The 19,540-nt window shown below is 37.2% G+C and overlaps 1 protein-coding gene across 1 annotated transcript in view; it reads left to right on the forward strand.

The window, feature by feature from the left end:
- The window catches only part of MALRD1 (MAM and LDL receptor class A domain containing 1), a 1,127,868-nt gene that overhangs the window by 814,142 nt on the left and 294,186 nt on the right, over positions 1 to 19,540 (forward strand). The window contains exon 32 of the mRNA XM_006869907.1: positions 7,790 to 7,944. Within this exon, the coding sequence (XP_006869969.1) occupies positions 7,790 to 7,944 (155 nt within the window). The remainder of the gene's footprint in view (positions 1 to 7,789; positions 7,945 to 19,540) is intronic.

Here is a 19,540-nt window from a genome sequence, read left to right on the forward strand (position 1 = left end):
TCCATCCTTCTTTTTAATGTATTAGCTGTGCTTTTTATAAAAGAAGTGTCAAATGCATTACCTTAGAGCATGGTAACTCTGCAAAGCATTTTCAAAAACTCAAGACTGGTTCTAATCACATTTAAAGGACAAATTAGAGCCTTTTTTCTCTGCTCATACCAATGTGAAAGAAAATGTCAGTGAAGCCAGTGGCGGGCCCTGAATGTGGCTGATATGCTTTTGGCACTCTAATGTCATACAGTAATAGTGATTTGAACAAAGTTCATTTTGATGCTGCATTTATACTATTTGACACTGACTGCTCCCCAGTTTTCAAATCTAAAAAAAGTTTAAGAAAAACAATTGAACATTAATAACGTTTATCTAGTGCCCAGATTTTGCTAATTAAGATATGAAATATAAAGTCTATACCCTCAGAACCTTAAGAACTTGTAATCCTAAATAAAAAAATTAAAGTCTTAGATTGAAAGTGTACCAGAAATATTAGGAAGACAATGATCGGAGTGGAGGGATATAACTCATACACACATAATGAGCACTATATCTGGTTGTTGTTGTTCAGTGACTTCAAATCAATTTTTACTCATAGCAATCCTGTATAGGGTTTCCAAGGAGCAGCTGGTGAATTTGAACTGCCAATCTTGTAAACCTACATCACCACACCATTATGTCTAGTAGCACTTAATTAAAGTATGATATATTTTACATACTTTAAAAGATGTAAAACATATCTTACCATATCTTACTGATGTGGCACTTTGGGTTAATGTCCTGGACTACAAAGTTACTTTGAATCACAAGGTCAGTGGTTCAAGGTCACCAGACTCTTCTCAGAAACCCTATACAGAAACCCTATATAGCTCAGAACTGGCTTCACAGCACTTCAGAGCAAGGACAAGGATATTTTACAAGCTCACCAGCCACTCCTTGGAAACCTTATACAGGGTCACTGTGAATCACAACTGACTCGATGGCTCTCAACAACAAGAACAACATATTTTACAAACTGAATGAAATGAAGTCTGACCTACACTGTTAGTTAAGTTTTTAAAATGGTCAACAGAAAGCTGTAAAATAGTGTTTTTTAAAAAAACAAAAACAAATAATCCTACTTTTAAGAAAATCTGGCCCATTAATATTGTTGATGATTTCCAGAGTCTTATATAAATAGAGTGAACTGGTTTAATGGCCATTTACCATTAAATGGTAGCATAGTGGTTACGAATCGGGATGCGAACCTTAAGGTCAGCAGTTCGAAACTACCAGTTGTTCTACGGGAGAAAGATGAAGCTTTCCGCTCCTGTGAAGATTTACAGTCTCTGAAACGTTGTACAGGGTTTCTATGAGTTGGAACCGACTCCACAGCACACAACAACAACAACCATTAAATTACAAATATGTTGTGGCAGTTGAGACTTTTAAGCTTTATTATTTTCTTTTGTAAATTCTGAGCTTTGTATGGGAGACTAAATTGAACTTCCACCACTTTTACTAGATATAAATAGGTATTTCTCAATAAAGTAACTGTGTTTATAAATATTTGAAAATGCAGCTAGTCTGAGCTTATTAGATAAAAAATTGAATCCATTTTTTAAAATATAGTTTAATGTAAGCTTTTATAATTGTGTGAGCTAGTACATAGTTTCTGGATAATTAATATGTTTCTATGAATAATTTCCAGACACTAAGCAACTTTTCACCTTTATGATTCTCAAGAAAAGCATGCCTTGCAGTAAGTCTGATACCCTCACAAAGTCAAACTTAAGGTATTGTAGAGTTCCAGAAATTCCAAAGACCAAATGTGAAATATTCTTCTTGTTAAGTACCATCAGGTTGGTTCTGACTCGTAGAAGCCCTGTACAGTTTCTGAGGAGCAGCTGGTGGATTTGAACCATCGAACATTCAGTTAGCAGTCCAGGATTTCTCTTACAGGACCACACCAGGCAGTTACTAAATTGCCATTCATAGTTTTGCATTCTTAACACTTAAAGTGGAAAGAATTTTACATCTGCATGCATTAACATCTCAATCAGTAATCAACTTTCTGGGTTCTTTTCAGTACTTGAACATGCAAATATAAGAGGCCAGACAAGGTATACTTTGAACATTCATCTCAGAGTCCCCTATCTAATTATTGGGATTACTTACTTTCATCTACAGACTGTCATGACATTGTCTTCTATCAAAATAAATATACATTAAATATGGATTATATATATTGTTTGTTTTTTTACACTGAGATTCATAGTATAGCCTTAACATGAAAACATTAGATTATAATCCATTCCTTTTGATGTTGTATTGTCTTTGCCAAACTTCTCAGTAGTTACTATGCCAAAAGTAAGTAGGGGAGAAATAAGCATGGAATAGGAAATGAGTTGGGTGATGTTGAATCTGATTTCAAGATTTGGGAATGTGGGCAATGCCCAAATTACAAGCTAATTGTGGTTTAAGAATGAATTTATTCCTGCAGAGACTCTGTAGTGCATAGGAATCCTGAGTCCCATGCAGAACCATTTGAAAGGACAAGCAGACCAGCCTGGAACCGCTAGAGGAACAGAAGATACTTCTTGAAAGAGAGACCAGCAGGAAAAATCCAAAACAAAAATGGCAGTCTGATTGGCTACTCCAAGAACAAACAAGTTGTTCACTGGGGAGACATCAAGGCAAGAAATCAAGTCCCTTCAGGACAAACCCCACTCCAAAACTGAAATTCAAAAGTGCTGGTAAACAAACACTTTGGTCTCCTGGTGAATGGAAGAGGGGGAAAGGCCACAATGAAGAAATTGTCTGAGTTCAACCATGTTCCATAGACTCCCAAAGACCTGGAGAAGAAAGAGAGAGAAAGGAGGAAGGGCTGCTTGGTCCAAAGTGTGGTGAGACTTGGGGTCTCTTGAGCCCATGGACAAGGACATAGCCATGGAGGTCTAAAGCTGAAAACAAAGCGTCCAGCTGACATGAAGTGAGGGGAGACACACAAGAATGCCAAACTTGAAGATAGTACTCACTCAACCTAGCTTCAATGGCTTGATGATCAGAACTCAACTAGAGGAAGATTAAAAAAACATTTCTGACAAAGGAAAACAAGAATAAATTGCTATAGTTTGATGAACTTGACCTATACTTATGAATCTAGTAGCTCAAAATACCAACAGAGAGGGAAAGAGTCTTCACATCAAGGATCAATCCAATCCCCACTGTATATAGAGTTGATAGGAATGGGCAACTTAGACATTGACTACCTAAAATGAGGGGTCTATAAAGGCACAAAGTGACTGACTTACAAGTTTTCAAGAGGGAGTTTAGTTTCAGAGTGTATGGGGGAGGGTAGAATCCCCAATGAATAGTAGTCTCCTTGTCTAGATCAGTCTGGTGAAAAGAGATGGGGTAAGATTCTTATGACTCAACAGTGAGTAATTGTTATCATGACTAATTGCAACTGTCATAACTGTAAAGGTAGAAGTTTTGTAACAAAAAGAGGGGTGTAGTTAATCTTACAGTGCAAGAACAGAGGACCCTAGAACCATCAAGGGAGAAGACCATGAGCAGAATGTGGGACCCTATCCAGAGAAGCAGCGACACCAGAGGTGGAGGCAGAGATGAGGGCATGGAGAGAGAGAACAGCTGAGGACTCTAGATTCATGGAAAGAGAAAGGCTGTGTGCTGACAGCCAGGTGCTGATAGCCAGGAGGCAGTCTTGCAGAATGTGCCCTTTGGTTGTTTAAATAATTATATATTCCTGAGTGTTTTTGTGTACACCTACCCCCCAAAAACAAAAACAGAGGGAATAGAAACAAATACTTTTGAATGATGATGCACAGATAAGATTGTAATCATTGCAATGAAACAATAAGTGTAAAACCAATGTGCTCCCATGTGAACTCTCATTCAATTTACAATAAAACTTTAAAAAAAAAGAAAATGGAGGACAACTGTAATCATCGAAATGAAACAAAATATGTTTTGTTGAATTGAAAATGAATGATTTGTCATGTAAACTTTCACTCAATTCACACACACATGAAAAAGGAATCAATTTAAAATGTAATTTTTTTCAGGTTTAATCGATGATTCTTTTAAATATCTGCAATGCTGTCAGAATTTTAACACTTATTAAGTTGTTTGAACTTAAATACTTAAAAAACAAACAAACAAAAATATTAGAGATTTCTTCAGTATTGAGTGTCATGGAAAAAAAATGCAGAGACTGAAAGCACTGTATCCTGAATGAGTTTGGGCGACTCTGTCAGCTGTTTGAACCCATCAACTACTCCATGGGAAAGAGATGAGAATTGCTGCTCACATAAAGATTTACAGAACCAGCTAGATGGCACATAGCCACTACCATTACCAAGGGTTTGTTCAATTGTTTCAAAGTGAGGACAAATTCCCATGAGCTTAAAGCAGAGCCTCAGAGCTGTGGCACCCCATTCAGAGATGGTGGCCATCTCACTATGAATGTGTATGGCTCTCCAGAGTCCTGAATCAGGTTCTTGAAAGGAGGGCTCCTTACGCCTGTTCCAAAATCTCCTGTTCCAGGACTTGCAACTCGTAATTTCTCTCTGTCTGGTTATAGTGACAAATCTCCCAAATTGTGAAAATCCTGGCCTGTTTCTGTTTCATTTTGCTGATCATGATAGTAATGGTATGAAGCCCTATGTTAAAGGGCAAATGGGAAGTGTCTTCAAATTGGACATTTGCAGCCAGGACTGCATGGACTTGGAAAGTAGATTTTTCCCATTACTGTAAATGTGAAATGTCAGATAACGTAATAATCAACAAATAAGGAGTAAGTGTGGAGTCCTGGTGTGGCACTGTGGGATAAAGTACTAAACTGCAAGGTCGATTTGCACCAGAAGGTCAGCAGTTCAAACTCATAGTTGTTTCTTGGGAATGCTATACAAGGTTGCTGTGAGTTGGAACCAACTTAACAGCACTTAACAACAAAGAATAAGTGTACATTATATTTGAATATGTTCTTTATACTATTTAAGAGATAAGCTATAAAATATAAAATCATTTATAGTAACATATTTAACATAAATTTAGCCTAATTTGAAGGTAGTTCAAGCCCATTTATACAGATTAAATATGGGATTAATTTTGTTGTTGTTGTTATGTGCCATCGAGTCGGTTATAGATACCATCAAATATAAGGGAAATTATTATTATAGCAAGGAGCTCTGGTAGCGTAGTGGTTACGAATCGGACTGTGAACCGCAAGGTCAGGAGTTCGAAACTACCTGCTGTTCCGCGGGAGAAAGCTGAGGCGTTCTGCTCCCGTAAAGATGTACAGCCTCGGAAACCCTGTGCAGGGTCGCTATGGGTCGGAATCGACTCGACGGCACTTAACAACAGCAACAACATTATTATAGCATATTGTTGTTGTTGTTATTAAGTGCTGTTGAGTCGATTCCAACCCATAGTGACCCTATATAGGGTTTCCAAGGAGCAGCTGGTGAGCCTGAACCACCAACTTTGCAGTTCAAACGATTTAGCAGTCTGATGCATTAGCCCACAGCACCACACCAGGACTCCTATAGCAGATTAGGTTAGGTTATACTCTATTATTTTCTATTTTTTAGTTTGTCTGATAAAGCACAGTTCAAATGCATTGAATATCCTCCAGGGTGTAAAAACACCAAGATAAGGATAAATCTAGATGCTCTTATTGCAAAGACAATGTGAGTTTAAGTAGAGTATGTCTTTACTGAGGGACCCTGGTAGTGTAGTCATTAAAGCATTCAGCTGCTAACCAAAAAATCTGAGGTTTGAGCTCCCCAGCAACTCCATGGGAGGCAGATGTGGCAGTCTCCTTCCATAAAGATTGTAAAACTTGGAAACCAGATAGGGCAGTTCTACTCTGTCCCATCGAATTGGTTCTAATTCATCGAGACCCTGTATACGGTTTCCAAGTAGTGAATGATGGGTTTGAACTGCAGTGTTTGAGGTTAACAGTTCAGTGCTTATCCTACATTGCCTCTCCAGGACTCATCCTACAGGGTCACTATTAATCAGAAGCAATTTGAAGACAATAGGTTTGGTATATTTGCTTTATGTCTTTACTGAGTACTCCCTGGGTGGTTCAAATGCTGAGTGCATTCAGCTACTACCTAAAAGACAGAAGTTTCCAGCCTATCCAGAGACACTTCAGAAGAAAGACCAGGTGATCTACTATTTAAAAATCAAACACTGGGAACCCTACGAAACACAGTTCTAATCTGACACACACGTTTGCTATGAATCATCATGAACTTGATGGATTTATTTTGTTTTTCATGAATAACAGATGGAATTTAGATAATAGCTTAGGTATGCATGTTATGCCTATGTCTTCCTTTTCCAAATAAGAAAACAATTAAGCAACCTACTTAGAAAGTAATATGAGAGGAAACAGAAAAACTTTCCTGTAGCTGGGTTCATTTTGTTAAGCCAATGTTAGGTGGCACATACAGTGGATTTCCAAGGACAATAAGAATAGAGGTTAGCTTTTGAAAACGGGTGAGTGAATTACAGATACTGCAGGGACATTTTTCAAGTTGTTCCTCTTCCTACACTTTAAAATTGAGCTATAATAATTCTCAAATCATTCTCCTTGGTTATTTTTATTTTTATTTATTTTATTTCACTGGCTTTTATAAAAGCTTCCAACTCAAGAGAGCTATTTTCAATTAGTGCACATTTAAAAAAATTGCAAATCACATATAGAAGCAAACAATCCCTTAGATTTTCTCCTCCAGTTTGATTCTGTGAGAACTAAAACCAGGTTGTCTTGTTGCCTCACAATCCACTGGCACACAAGTCTTGAGTAGTAGTAGTAAATCTGCTAGTTAATAAATACTGAAATGCTGCAGTGAAAAATAATATATATATTTTCACTTTAGAAAAATATTTAAATTTAGTCTACATTTAGAAGTATAAGCAAATATTTAACCAAAGGCAATGTTCAGTTTGATATGCATATTTATTACATTCTCTCCCAGTAAATGCCACAAAGAATTAATTTGAAGGGAACAGTAGCTGTGATGAATTTTGACAAACATGTCAACAGAAAAAAATTCAATTGCATTTAAATGCAGAGATCTTTCACGTACTAATGCAATTGATGATAATAGAAGCTGTCTTTCTCTCAGAGAGTATAATGTGGTAACATTCAGAATCCCATTTCACTTTCAGTTAGAGTCATTCATTACTACTATGGTCAATGTATGAATCAGAGCAACTGAAAATGAGACACACTATCCATCAGCAACCATTACTCACTGAATAACTTCTCAATGTACAGGCTAAAAAATATTTTATTTACTTGAAACTGATAGGTATGAGCAAATTAGGAGAAAAGAATACACCTTCCTGGCCAAAATAAATATTTGGTTACTTTATGCACAAGTCACAATCCCACAGAACTTTTGTGAATCATATGATCATGGTGGTGCTGTTTGTGTGCCATAGAGTCGGTTCAGACTCACAGTGACCCTGTATAGGGTTTGCGAGACAGTAAATCTCTATGGAAGCAGAAAGCCTCATCTTTCTCCTGCAGAGCCATTTGTAGCACCCCATTTTGTAATCCATGATAGTACCAGGGCTCCTTCATATCATTGTAGGATGGTATTTTCATTGTTGTTGTTGAAGATAATGAAATTACAGGTATGATTCATGAAAAGAAAATGAGTTGTATTTAATTGTGTTTCTGTCTCTGAAAGAGAGTATGTGGTCATTATAAAGGAAATGAAATTTGTACATGTTTGAACACATTCTATCTGAAAACATTATGTTTATCTATTTTAAGGTAATGGGCAACACTTCCTATATGTCAACTCCTCTGGCCCCAAAGAATACACTGCAAGGATCACTACTTCAAAATACTTCCCAGCGAGCCTTGGAATGTGCACTGTCCGGTTCTGGTTCTACATGGTCGATCCCAACAATATGGGAGTATTAAAGGTACAAAAGGAATACAGAGATTTGTATAACATTTGTTTAAGTGTTGTTTTCCTTTTATTCTGCTACTTTTTGTTTGTTTCTATATTTTGCCCGAAGGTCAGTGGGAGAGGTAGTTACAGTACCCGTGCTGATTCCATTAATTTCTCAGTTGTTTCTGGCAAGCAGTGCTGTCATTCATCTTAATCTCATTCAAGTTGCATCTCATTGATGGATGCTACCTGAGCTCCATTACTGGGCATGCTAGTTGAAGGATTATCTGGGGATAAAATAGTATGGGCAGATGCTATATGTTGTTTGTAAACATATAGAAACAGTGAGGAATTGTGATGTAAGAGGTTATGATAAAGAATATTTTCTATACAGAACACAGTAAAGGCAAAGGAAATGTAACATTTCAATTATCTAACAGTTCATACTAAAAACAACATACCTCCCTATTTTTAACTGATTTAAAACAAAAATCTGCACCAAATACAGATGTCTTTAAAGAAACAATTTGCTGCAACTATACTTCTAACTGTATGAATAATCAAGACACTTTTCAGTGATCATGAATCCATTTTGAAAACTCTTTTTAATAAATATTATATTCTGATATATAATTTTTTAATTAAACAACTTATTTGAATAAATACTATGGGAAATTTTCCCCTTACTTCAGACATTGCTATTGTTGTTAAGTGCCTTCAAGTTGGTTCTGACTCAATAACCCTGTATAGGGTTTCTAAGTGGATTCGAACTGCCTATCTTATGGCTAGCAGTCAGTGCTTATCCTACAGTGCTACAGCAGGACTCTGTTGTTGTTGTTGTTGTTAAGTGCCATCGAGTCGGGTCGCAGGACTCTGTTAGCCCTTGTTAATAATAAAAATACTAATTGTATCCTGTCTTTTCAGAATTTGCATTATAAACTTAACATATGTTTTCAACTTTAATTTTCACATTCATCTGATGAGATAGATATGTTTTCCTAATTTTTCAATAAAGAGAAATTCAAAGAGACTTAATTAGTAACATTTCCAATATTACAGAATTACAACAAATCTAAATTCAAAATTGCTGTTTTTAACCCATTACCTAGTGTTATTTTTCAAGTTCACTTTAGTTTCACAAAGAAGTCTAAGGAGAAGTTTGGAAAAAAAATTTTAAATTAATTTAAGTCCTAGCCTTGACAGAAATGGGAGCACATATCAACTAAAATTCTAAACATACAAAAATATTAGAGACGTTATACTATTGTATGAGAATTGATGTCCCCAAAGGGAGCAAGTAAACGATGGAGGGAGAGATTAAATTTTTAACAGTTTAGGAGCATTGAGTAATGCAGGTCATGGGATTTTTTTTTAATATTTATTGTTATTGCTTACCCATATGAATATTCAATAGGTTAGTCTATTGCTTATGCTAACTTGCATGCAGGATACTTCGTAGCCACTGACCTTAAAGGTATTCTATAACGCATTATTTCTACTTATATTATTAAACATGTTTGTATACTCTTGAGTCGGTTCTGACCTGTAAAGAATATCCTGGAAAGTGTTTCTCAGACTGTAAATCTTTACAGGAACAGAAAGCCTCATCTTTCTCCTGTGGCTCAGCTACTGCTGTTATTTAGTGCTTTCCAGTAGGTTCAGACAAATAGTGACACTGTGTAGGGCTTCCACGGAGTAGCTAGTGAGTTTGAACTGCCAACCTTGTGGTCAAACTGACCTTGTGGTACAGTGCATTATCCTGCAGTACTACAAAAGGAGCCAACTAGTAATTTTAAAATGCTAACTTTGTGGTTAGCAGCCCAATGTGTAACCCATTATGCCATCAGATTGTTATAATTGAAGAGGACCCTAAACCAGGCCACCACTTGTTTGTCAGTTTGTCATACTATGCTGGCTAGCGTGTTGCTGTGATTCTGGAAGCTATGCCACCAATCCTTTAAATACCAGCAGGGTCACACATGGTAGACAGGTTTCAGACAAGCTTCCAGACTAAGACAGAGTAATAAGGAGAGACAGACTACTTCTGAATATTTACTCAGTGAAAGCCTTATAAACAGCAGTAAAACACTTGTCAGATAGCACCAGAATACTGAACATTGAAATATGATGATGAGCACCAGGATATTTTCAGATGTAGTGCCAGAAAATGAATCACTTATGTTGGAAGGCACTCAAAATACGACCGGGGAAGAACCTACCTACTGAAAGTAGAGTTGACCATGATGATATGAATGGTGTAACTCATGTGCATGTGAAAGTTGGATGGTGAATAAGGAAGACCTTAGAAGAATTGATGCATTCAAGTTGTGGTATTGGTGGAGAATATAGAAAGTACAATGAACTGGGAAGGATGTGCAGCCAGAAAGTTCCTTGGAAGTCAGGATAGCCAGACCTCATCTCTCTTACTTTAGACATATTATCAGGAGGCGCCAGTCCCTGGAGAAAGATTTTAACATAGATTGGTAAAGTGGAGGGACAGAGAAAAAGAGAAAGATCCGCAATGAGATGGATTGGCCCAATGGCAGCAGAAATGGCCTCAAATGTAGCAATGATTTTGAGGTTGGCGCAGGACCAGGCAGTGTTTCATAATGTTGTGCATAGGGTGGCTATGAGGCGGTACTAACTCAATGGCACATAACAACAACAACAACAATCTCATGCATAATTAATTAGGTTTCACTTAGCTTTATTTTTGCAATGTGGATCAAAAGGTGATCACCAGCATTTTAAGGCATTGCTTTTAATTTTACATGTTTGTTGGTAGTTGACAGACAGAAACTACCTTTGTAAGTTCTTCTGCACCGATAAAACTAGAACAGAAAGTAAAAAATGGCATTATTCTGTAGCATACCAAGCCCTCAAGTCCAAGTGTACTGATACCTATATGAACATTTTATTATTCTGAATATTACACTCATTCACTTCCTATCTACAGGTATTAAAGGCTTCCAAGTTCTAAGAAAATATTTGCTTTTCTTGTGCAGTCTTCCACTTGACTTGTTGGGACAAATTTGAGTAGCTTGGATTTTATCGTCAAAAGGAAAAGGAAATATATAATTGGATTTTACTTTAGTATCTCCAAGTTGTACAATCTCCAGCTTTAGCTTTATAAGGTGCAGTCTGTAAATATACTGACAAAATATATGTGTGCTTTATTTTGAAAAGAATCTCCATATACCAATGAGTCCTGTTCGTTATTTGTACAAATTGCTTTCTGGTTTTTTCTTTATGCTCTACTTTTAACCAAGACACTATCATCTCTCCCCTGGACTCTCCTCCCTGGTTCCTCTGATTTACTTGCACGTCTGGCCTCCTCTCACCCACTTGCTCCAGCCCTTTTTCATGTAGTAACTCTTTTACATTTTCAAATTGAATCCTATTTTTCTCTAGCTTCATGCTTCCAATGACTTCCTATGGCTCTTATATTAAATTCTAATGTGCTTGTCATCCCTAAAAGGCTCTATATGACCTTTCCCCTTTCTAGCTCTTTGGACTTATCTTTTCCCTCCTTACTTTGTTCTAGCTACACCAGGCTTCAGATACTTTCTGACTTTCATCTTTTTCATTCGCTTGTTCCTTCTGACAAGAACATGATTTATCCAGATATTTCTAGCCTGGCTCCTTCCAGTTTTCAAGCCTAAATTCAAATGTCATCTTTCTCAAAGGGGCTTCCTTACCACTTATTATAAAATACTTCTTTCAGCAGACTGCAGGTAATTATCACATAAAACTGTTTTCTTTGCTTCAGGGAATTTTATCACAAATTGCATGCTTCTTATTTACCACTTTTGGTTTGTCTGCTGGCTGATTTCCCTTGCTGTTAAGTGCCTTCAAGTCAGTTCCGACTCATAGCCACCCTATAAAGGGTTTCTGAGGAACCACTGGTAGGTCTGAACCACTGGCTTTGTGGTTAGTGCTTATCCTATAGTGCTACACTGCTTTCCCATATTACTAGATAAATGTCAATAAATTAATGAAGAAAGGGCAAATTTAGGAGGACTGGTTGCCATTCAAACTTTTGTTTTAAGGTTAATAACTTCAAAAGTTTTGTATTTTCTTTGAAACAGGCATTAATATCATACAGAATTAAGCTAGGAAACTCTACTTATCTTAAACAGATAAAATGTAATGTAGAGAATTGGTTACAAAGTGTGTGGGGAACATGGGAATGCAACAAGGAAACGAGGCACCCTATAGATTAGCATGTGCAAGAAGATGATCTTACCTCTTAATCAGAAAGAATAAACCTAAGTATTCACTGAAGCCAAGTTTCTGGAAGAAGATGAAATTTGGCAGACATACTTAGTGGGTGGTAGAACCCAGAAAGCGGGGCCTATGTAGGAGAAACAGAGTCACAGTTGGAGAGTTGACCCAACAGAGAGAGCGAGGAGGACCAGAAAAAAACCACATACGAGCTGTCTCCTCTTCTTGCCCTAAAGTCTTTTGCCATTGCCTTCCTTTGCCAAACCCATCTAGGAAGTCAGAGAGCAAAGACTCCTGGGAAGCATAGCTCTCTGGGATACAGAGTCCATTTTAGACAACTTCCAATATTCCTAAATTCAAACTTCATACATTCCATGTTCTGATTACTAATGGAGGCTTACAGCAGTTTCTCTTCATTTTAAGGTGTGTCCCATCAGCAAATGGAAGTCCTGAAGGCTTTACTCCATTTCATCATTTCAATCAATTCTATTTTGAGGAGACAGTTCTTCCCAGCTGTGTTTTTAGTGCCTTCCAATGTGAAGGGCACATCTTCCAGCCCTGTGTCTGACAGTATTCTGGTGTTCTTCATAATGTTTCAATAGTCAATATTCTGATGCTATCTGACAGTGTTCCACTGCTATTCATAAGATTTTCAGTGACTAAAAATTCTGCAGCAGTCTATCTCTCCTTCTTCCTAGTCTGTCTTTGTCTGGAAGCTTAGCTGAAACCTGTCCACTGTGGGTGACCCTGCTGGTATTTAAAATGCTGGTGGCATAGCTTTCAGAATCACAACATGCAAGCCACCATGGTATGACAAACTGACAGGCAACATGAGATTATTTAGTTCCAATTGTTCAACTTTCTAGCACCTAGTTTATTCAGACATTTAATGCTATCTGAGGTCAGTTATTTAATGTTTATGAACTGAAGTATAGTAATGTTTATGACAATTGCATTTGCAATTGCAATTGCATTGTCATAAACATTACTGTACTTCAGCTCATAAACATAAAATTGCACATGCAATTTTAAAATGTCTAATATCATTTTATTATCCCAGGCTCATAGTTAAAGATATAAAAAGAAATTAAATGTAAAACTTTTACAATTTATACTGTTGACTACTTATTTTGTAATTTATAGAAAATTCTAATTGCTCAGGGGAAAAAAGTGAACTAGTTCTTAAACTTTTTTTCAGTGATAAAAGTTGAAATGATATATTTGAATGAGATTCTAGAGGCCTATTGTTCAAATTTCAGAACAGCCTACCATTCTGAAATAATCTCTTATTGTTGAGGCATTTCTAGACTCAAACAATTTCTATTAAGTCCTATGGTTGAAGATATTTAACATGTTCATATTTCAATTCAGAAAGCCAGTGCTGTTGTGGCCTCATACTGGAAATTTTGTTTTCTTTTATTTTAATATAATTTTAGGAAGATTTTGCTATTGTTACTGTTGTTGTTAAGTGCTGTAGAGTCAGTTCCAACCCATAGCGACCCTGTATAGGGTTTCCCAGGAGCCAATGGTGAACTTGAGCTGCCCACCTTGCAGTTCAAACAGCTTTGCAGTCTGGGGCATTAACCCACAGCACCACACCAGGACTCCTATTGTTACTGTTGTTGTTGTTTTTGTTGTTGTTAAGTGCCGTCGAGTCGGTTCCGACCCATAGCGACCCTGTACAGGGTTTCCGAGGCTGTAAATCCTTACAGGAGCAGAAAGCCTCATCTTTCTCCCACGGAGCAGCTGGTAGTTTCGAACCGCTGACCTTAAGGTTCGCAGCCCGATTCGTAACCACTACGCTACCAGAGCCATCAAATCACTTTGAACTCATAGTTACTTTATACAACAGTATGAAACACTGCCAAGTCCTGCACCATCTTCATAATTTTCATTTTGTTTGAGCCCATTGTTTCAACCACTGTGTCCACTCATTTCATTGAGGGTCTTCCTGCTTTTTTGCTGACCCTCCACGTTACCAAGTATGATGTCCTTCTCTAGAGACTGGTCCATCCTAATAACATGTCCAAAGAACATGAGACAAAGTCTCGCCATCAAAGAAAATATCCTGAGAATAATGTAAATACAATAATATCAAGAGGTTGAGGAAGGCAGTTAAAAAGAAAAGTAAGGAAAGGAGTAGGGGGAAGAGAAGGGGAGGAAATTGCCTTCTTTTTTTTTTTTTTCAAATGCTGGAAGGGAAGCAATGTATACATCCTTTTTCATTAGGACAAACTATTGTGAACTTTACCCCATATAAAAAAAGGGAAAACAAAGAAGCACAGAAATGGAAAAGGAAGGAGAATAAAAAAGATTTGGAACTAGATTGTGGTGATAGTTATGCAACATGAGGAGTGTGGTTGGCATGGCTGGATTGTACATGTAAAAATGGTTGAAATGACATTTACATTTGCATGAAATGATTCGTAAAGATAAAAAAAATAAAGGCAAGTAGCAAAAATAGATTCTTACTATATATTTTATGTCTATGAACACCATTTGAAATTATTTGTGTATACCATAGGCTCTAATCTTCACACCTTGCGATAAGGTAAACACTAACATTAGCAATGCTTTACCAAGTGAAGAATGGGAGATAGAGCAAGCTTCAGTTCTTGTTTGAGGCTATAACACTATGAAATGGTAGGCTTGAGTTGCCCCAAGTCTATTGGTTCCTGACTCTAAGCTTTTAACTACTGTTCTTTACTGTATCTTAGAACTAGTCTTTATTTATTATTGTTTTTTGAGCTTTTATTGTGAATTCAGTGATCGATAACATGGGAGAATATTGGTTTTACACTCATCGTTGCATTGCAATGATTACAATTTCCTCCATGCATCATCATTCAACAGTATGTGCTTCTATTCCCTCTGTTTTGTTTTGTTTTGTTTCTTTCTTTTTTTTTTTTTAGGGGGGAGGGAGATGTACACAAAAACACTTAGGAATATATAATCATTTAAACAACCAAAGGGGACATTCTGCAAGTCTGTTTCCTGGTTGCCAGCGCACAGCCTTTCTCTTTCCATGATTTAAGAGCCCTTAGCTACTCTATCTTTCCATGTCCTCATCCCAGCCTCCATCTCTGGTGTTGCTGCATCTCTGAATGGGGCCCTACATTCTACTCCTACTCTTCTCCCTTGATGGTCCTACAGTCCTCTGTTCCTGGAATGTAAGATTAACTATTCCCCCCTATATGTTACAAAACTTCTACCTTTACAGTTGTGACCATTGCAATTAGTCATGATAACAATTACTCACTATTGAATCATAAGAATCTTATCCCCATCTCTTTTCACCAGACCCATCTAGACAATATGAAAACTATTCAGTGGGGATTCTACCTTCCCCCACATACTCTGAAACTAAATTCCTTCTTGAAAACTTGTAAGCCAGTCACTTTGTGCCTTTATTATCTCCCCTCCCCCATTTTAGGTAGCCAATATCTAAGTTGCCCATCACTATCAATCCTGCATACAGACAGGATAGGATTGATCCTTGATATTAAGACTCCTTTCCTCTCAGTTGATATGTTGAGCTACTACAACCATAAATATAGGTCACATTAATTAAATTGTATCAATTTACATTCATTTCCTTTATCAAAAAAAATTTTTTTTTCGGCTTCCTCTAGTCAAGTTCTGATCATCAAGCCATCGAGGCTAGGTTGAATGGGTGCTATTAGACCTAGTCTTATGATGTATTTTACTTCAACATTTTCACTGTTCAAACTTATTTTTTATTTTCTACCAATAGTTACTAACATTTAGTTTATCAAAAAGCGATTTACATATTTTGTGTTCTGTAAATTGTAATTTTCAAGGAACCTTAGTGGCTTAGTGGGTTACAGAGTAGACTGCTAATCAAACTAAACATATAAAAATGTATTCCCAAATGTAATTGCATCCATAGGTATAAAATCAGTTGCTGTCTAGTCATTTCTAATTCATGACAACCTCATGTGTACAGAATTATGATTATAACTATGCTACAAAGAGTTTTCAAGACTATGGTCTTTCAGAAGCATATGTCCAGGCTTTCTTCTGAGATACTCTGGGTGGGTTTCAGACTTCAAGTGAGTTATCCACAGGTTTAGAGATTAAGATTCTAATACATATTTTGGGAGAACATAGTTAAATCCATAATACATGCTATAAGTTTTTGCTTTACTTTTGAAGACCGATGAGAGAAACTATTTAGTGTATTTGTCTGACTGAGTTAACTTTTTAATCTTTTTAAAGTTTTTATTGTGAATTGAGCGATAGTTTACATGGGAGAACATTGGTTTTACATTCATCCTATGGTATTTAATTTCATTTCAATGATTACAATCCCCTCATGTATCATCATTCAACAGTACTTCCTTCTATTCCCTCTGTTAATTTGTTTTGTTTTGCTTTTGGCTGTACACAAAAATACTCAGGAATATGTAATCATTTAAACAACCAAAGGGCACATTCTGCAAGCCTGTCTCTTGGTGCTATTGTTTTAAAGTGTCATCAAGTTTTTTCTTAAGCCTGAATAGGATTTCTGAGATTATAAATCTTTACGGGAGCAGAAAAATCTCAGTTTTCTCCTGTAGAATGACTGCTGGGCTCAACAGGCTAACCTTGTGGTTATTAATCCAGCGTTTATCTTACAGTTTGACCATACTCCCTATTGTTGTTGTTGTTATGTGTCGTGGAGTCGGTTCCGACTCATAGCGACTCTGTACAGGGTTTCCGAGGCCATAAATCTTTATGGGAGCAGAAAGCCTCATCTTTCTCCCACAGAACAGCTGGTAGTTTTGAACTGCTGACCTTGAGGTTTACAGCCCAATTTGTAACCACTACCCTACCAGAACTCCTTTACTCCCTATTAGAGACTGTTTTTGTTGTTGTGAAGTGCCATAGAGTTGGTTCCAACTCATGGCTACCCTGTGTAAGGTTCCAAGGAGTGGCTGGTGTATTGTATCCTCCAACCTTGTGGTTAGCAGTTCTGTGCTTGTTCTACAGCTCCACACCAAGACCCTCACTCAGAACTAAGAAATATGTATAGCAATCAGTATTCTCTGTCACTAGTGTGTCATTTTTGTTTTTGTTTTTGTTTTTTTGTACTGTTTGTTGTTGCTTACATGTTGCTGTGATGGTAGAAGATGTAACATTTGCATTTCATATACCAGCACATCACCATGGTGGATAGATTTCAGTGGAGATTCCAGACTGTTAGTAGACATAAAGACCTAGAGGTCTTTGGTTTTGGTTTTTGGATTTTTTTTTTTCTATGTGCACAAAAACATCCAGGAATATATAATAATTTAAACAACCCAAGGGCACATTTTGAAATCCTGCTTCCTGGTCACCAGCACACAGCCTTTCCCTTTCCATGAGTCTAGAGTCCTCAGCTGCACTCCCTCTCATCATCTCTGCCTCCATCTCTGGTGCTGCTGTTTCTCTGGATAAGGCCCCACATTCTGCTTATGCTCTTTTCCCTTTATGGTCCTAAGGTCCTCTGTCCTGGACTGTAAAATTAACTGATCCCTGTTTATGTTACAAAACTTGTAACTTTACAGTTGTGACAGTTGCAGTTAGTCATGATAACAATTACTCACAATTGAATCATAAGACTCTTATTTCCATCTCCTTTCACCTAAGCTGTCTAGACAAGATGAAAACTATTCAGCAGATTTTTCCTTCCCCCGCAATTTACACCTGTTTCCAGCTGATTGACTTTTGAAGGAGCATTTAGAAAACAAAATTAAATACAAGCATAAAAATCATGAATATTACATCGTATTTCTCAAACTGATTGAGGTCAACTCAGGTCAGTTTTGGAATCATCTAGATTTTGTTAGTGGCACCACAGCTTTCCTGGTAGAAGAGTGGGAACTTTGAAAGAACCTCATATCCAGGTCCTGAAGGAGGAAATTTTGTTCCAAAATCCCCCCCACACACACACTTAATCTTGAGAAGAGCTACTTTTTTTGAGAAAGAAAAGTTGATAGACCCAATTCATCTCTGTTTCCTAATTGCAGATGATCATGAGTCCTCTGGGGTGGGAGTATCAGCTCACTGCACTAGCATCTGAAAGGCACTTAAAGGTATTCTGGAAAGATCATTTGATACATCATTCAGCAACTACTCTCGCTGCCCACTTACAACCTTAGCAATTGTACAGAGGTCACATTGATTTTTCTTCGCCTTGAGGTACATTAATTATATTTGATGCATAAAGAGTTCCTAGTAACATAGAAATCATTTCAGATTTATATTCACTTAATTAGGGCACTAGGTTATCATTTAGTTCAGTGGAGGATAATTTACCAAATGAGAGCCTGTGTTAATGAGTTGCTCAAAAGACAATGGTTATTCCCATTGGAAGTTTATGCTGTCACATGCATGACTTTTACTACAGAAGTTCTTCTAGCATATGTTGAGTAAGAAGAAAAATGGGGAAACTATGTTTCTAAAGAAAATTATACACCAAGTCAAATATATGCCTGTATTCACAAAAGACATGTTCAAACATTAAATAAACGTCCAGTTATATAACCTTATGCTTATGATGCAGGAGCCCTGATTTTCCAATGGTCAACTTCTCAGCTACTGACTAAAATATTAGCAGTTCAAACTACTCAGTTCCATGGAGAAAGATGTGGTAGTATGTTTCCATATATAATGTTGTTGTTGGTAAATGTTGTCCAGTCAGTTCCAACACATGGAAACTCTATGTGGGGTTTCCAAGGGTGTCAATCTTTTAGGGAACAGAAAGTCCCATCTTTCTCCTTAGGATCAGTTGTTGCACCCAAACCACCAACCTTGTGACTAGCAGGATGGTGATGGTGATGGGTATGGGTTGTATTTTCATGAGTAGCTCTGTTGACACCCTGATTAAAGAACTCATGTAGTAAATGAAGCGTCAGAAGCTTGAAATTACTAGCAACTCTGGGAGAAATATGTGGCAATCTGCTTCCATAATGATTTAACATCCTTAGAAATCCTATGGGGGCACTTTTACCCTGTTCTTCAGGTTCCATGATAACAAGTTTGAGTTGTGTTTTATCATTAAAATAATGTTAATGTCATAGTTTTTGCTTCCTTCCTTTCCTTGAATATCCATTTATAATTTAAATGTTAACTTAAAATGATATGTTGCTATCAAAGTTGTTGAGAGGCACTATTAATATAATGCATACAATTTTACTCTTTTTAAAAAGTACATCTGGTCCCACCAACGTAGCCCTCCCCCCTCCAAAAAAAAACTGAGACTCGGTGGAAATGCACGCTCAGATTGGTAAACACACGCATCACTGTTGGGGAGAAATGGGGTAAAGGCAGCAATGAAGCGGCGAGCTAAGCCTCACAATATTCAGAGGGCTTCTGTGGACCCAGTTGGGGACCTGGTTGTCAAGCAGTGCGAGGAGACC

The sequence above is a fragment of the Chrysochloris asiatica genome, unplaced genomic scaffold, assembly GCF_000296735.1.
Source record: "Chrysochloris asiatica unplaced genomic scaffold, ChrAsi1.0 scaffold00137, whole genome shotgun sequence".
NCBI classification, from domain to species: domain Eukaryota; kingdom Metazoa; phylum Chordata; class Mammalia; order Afrosoricida; family Chrysochloridae; genus Chrysochloris; species Chrysochloris asiatica.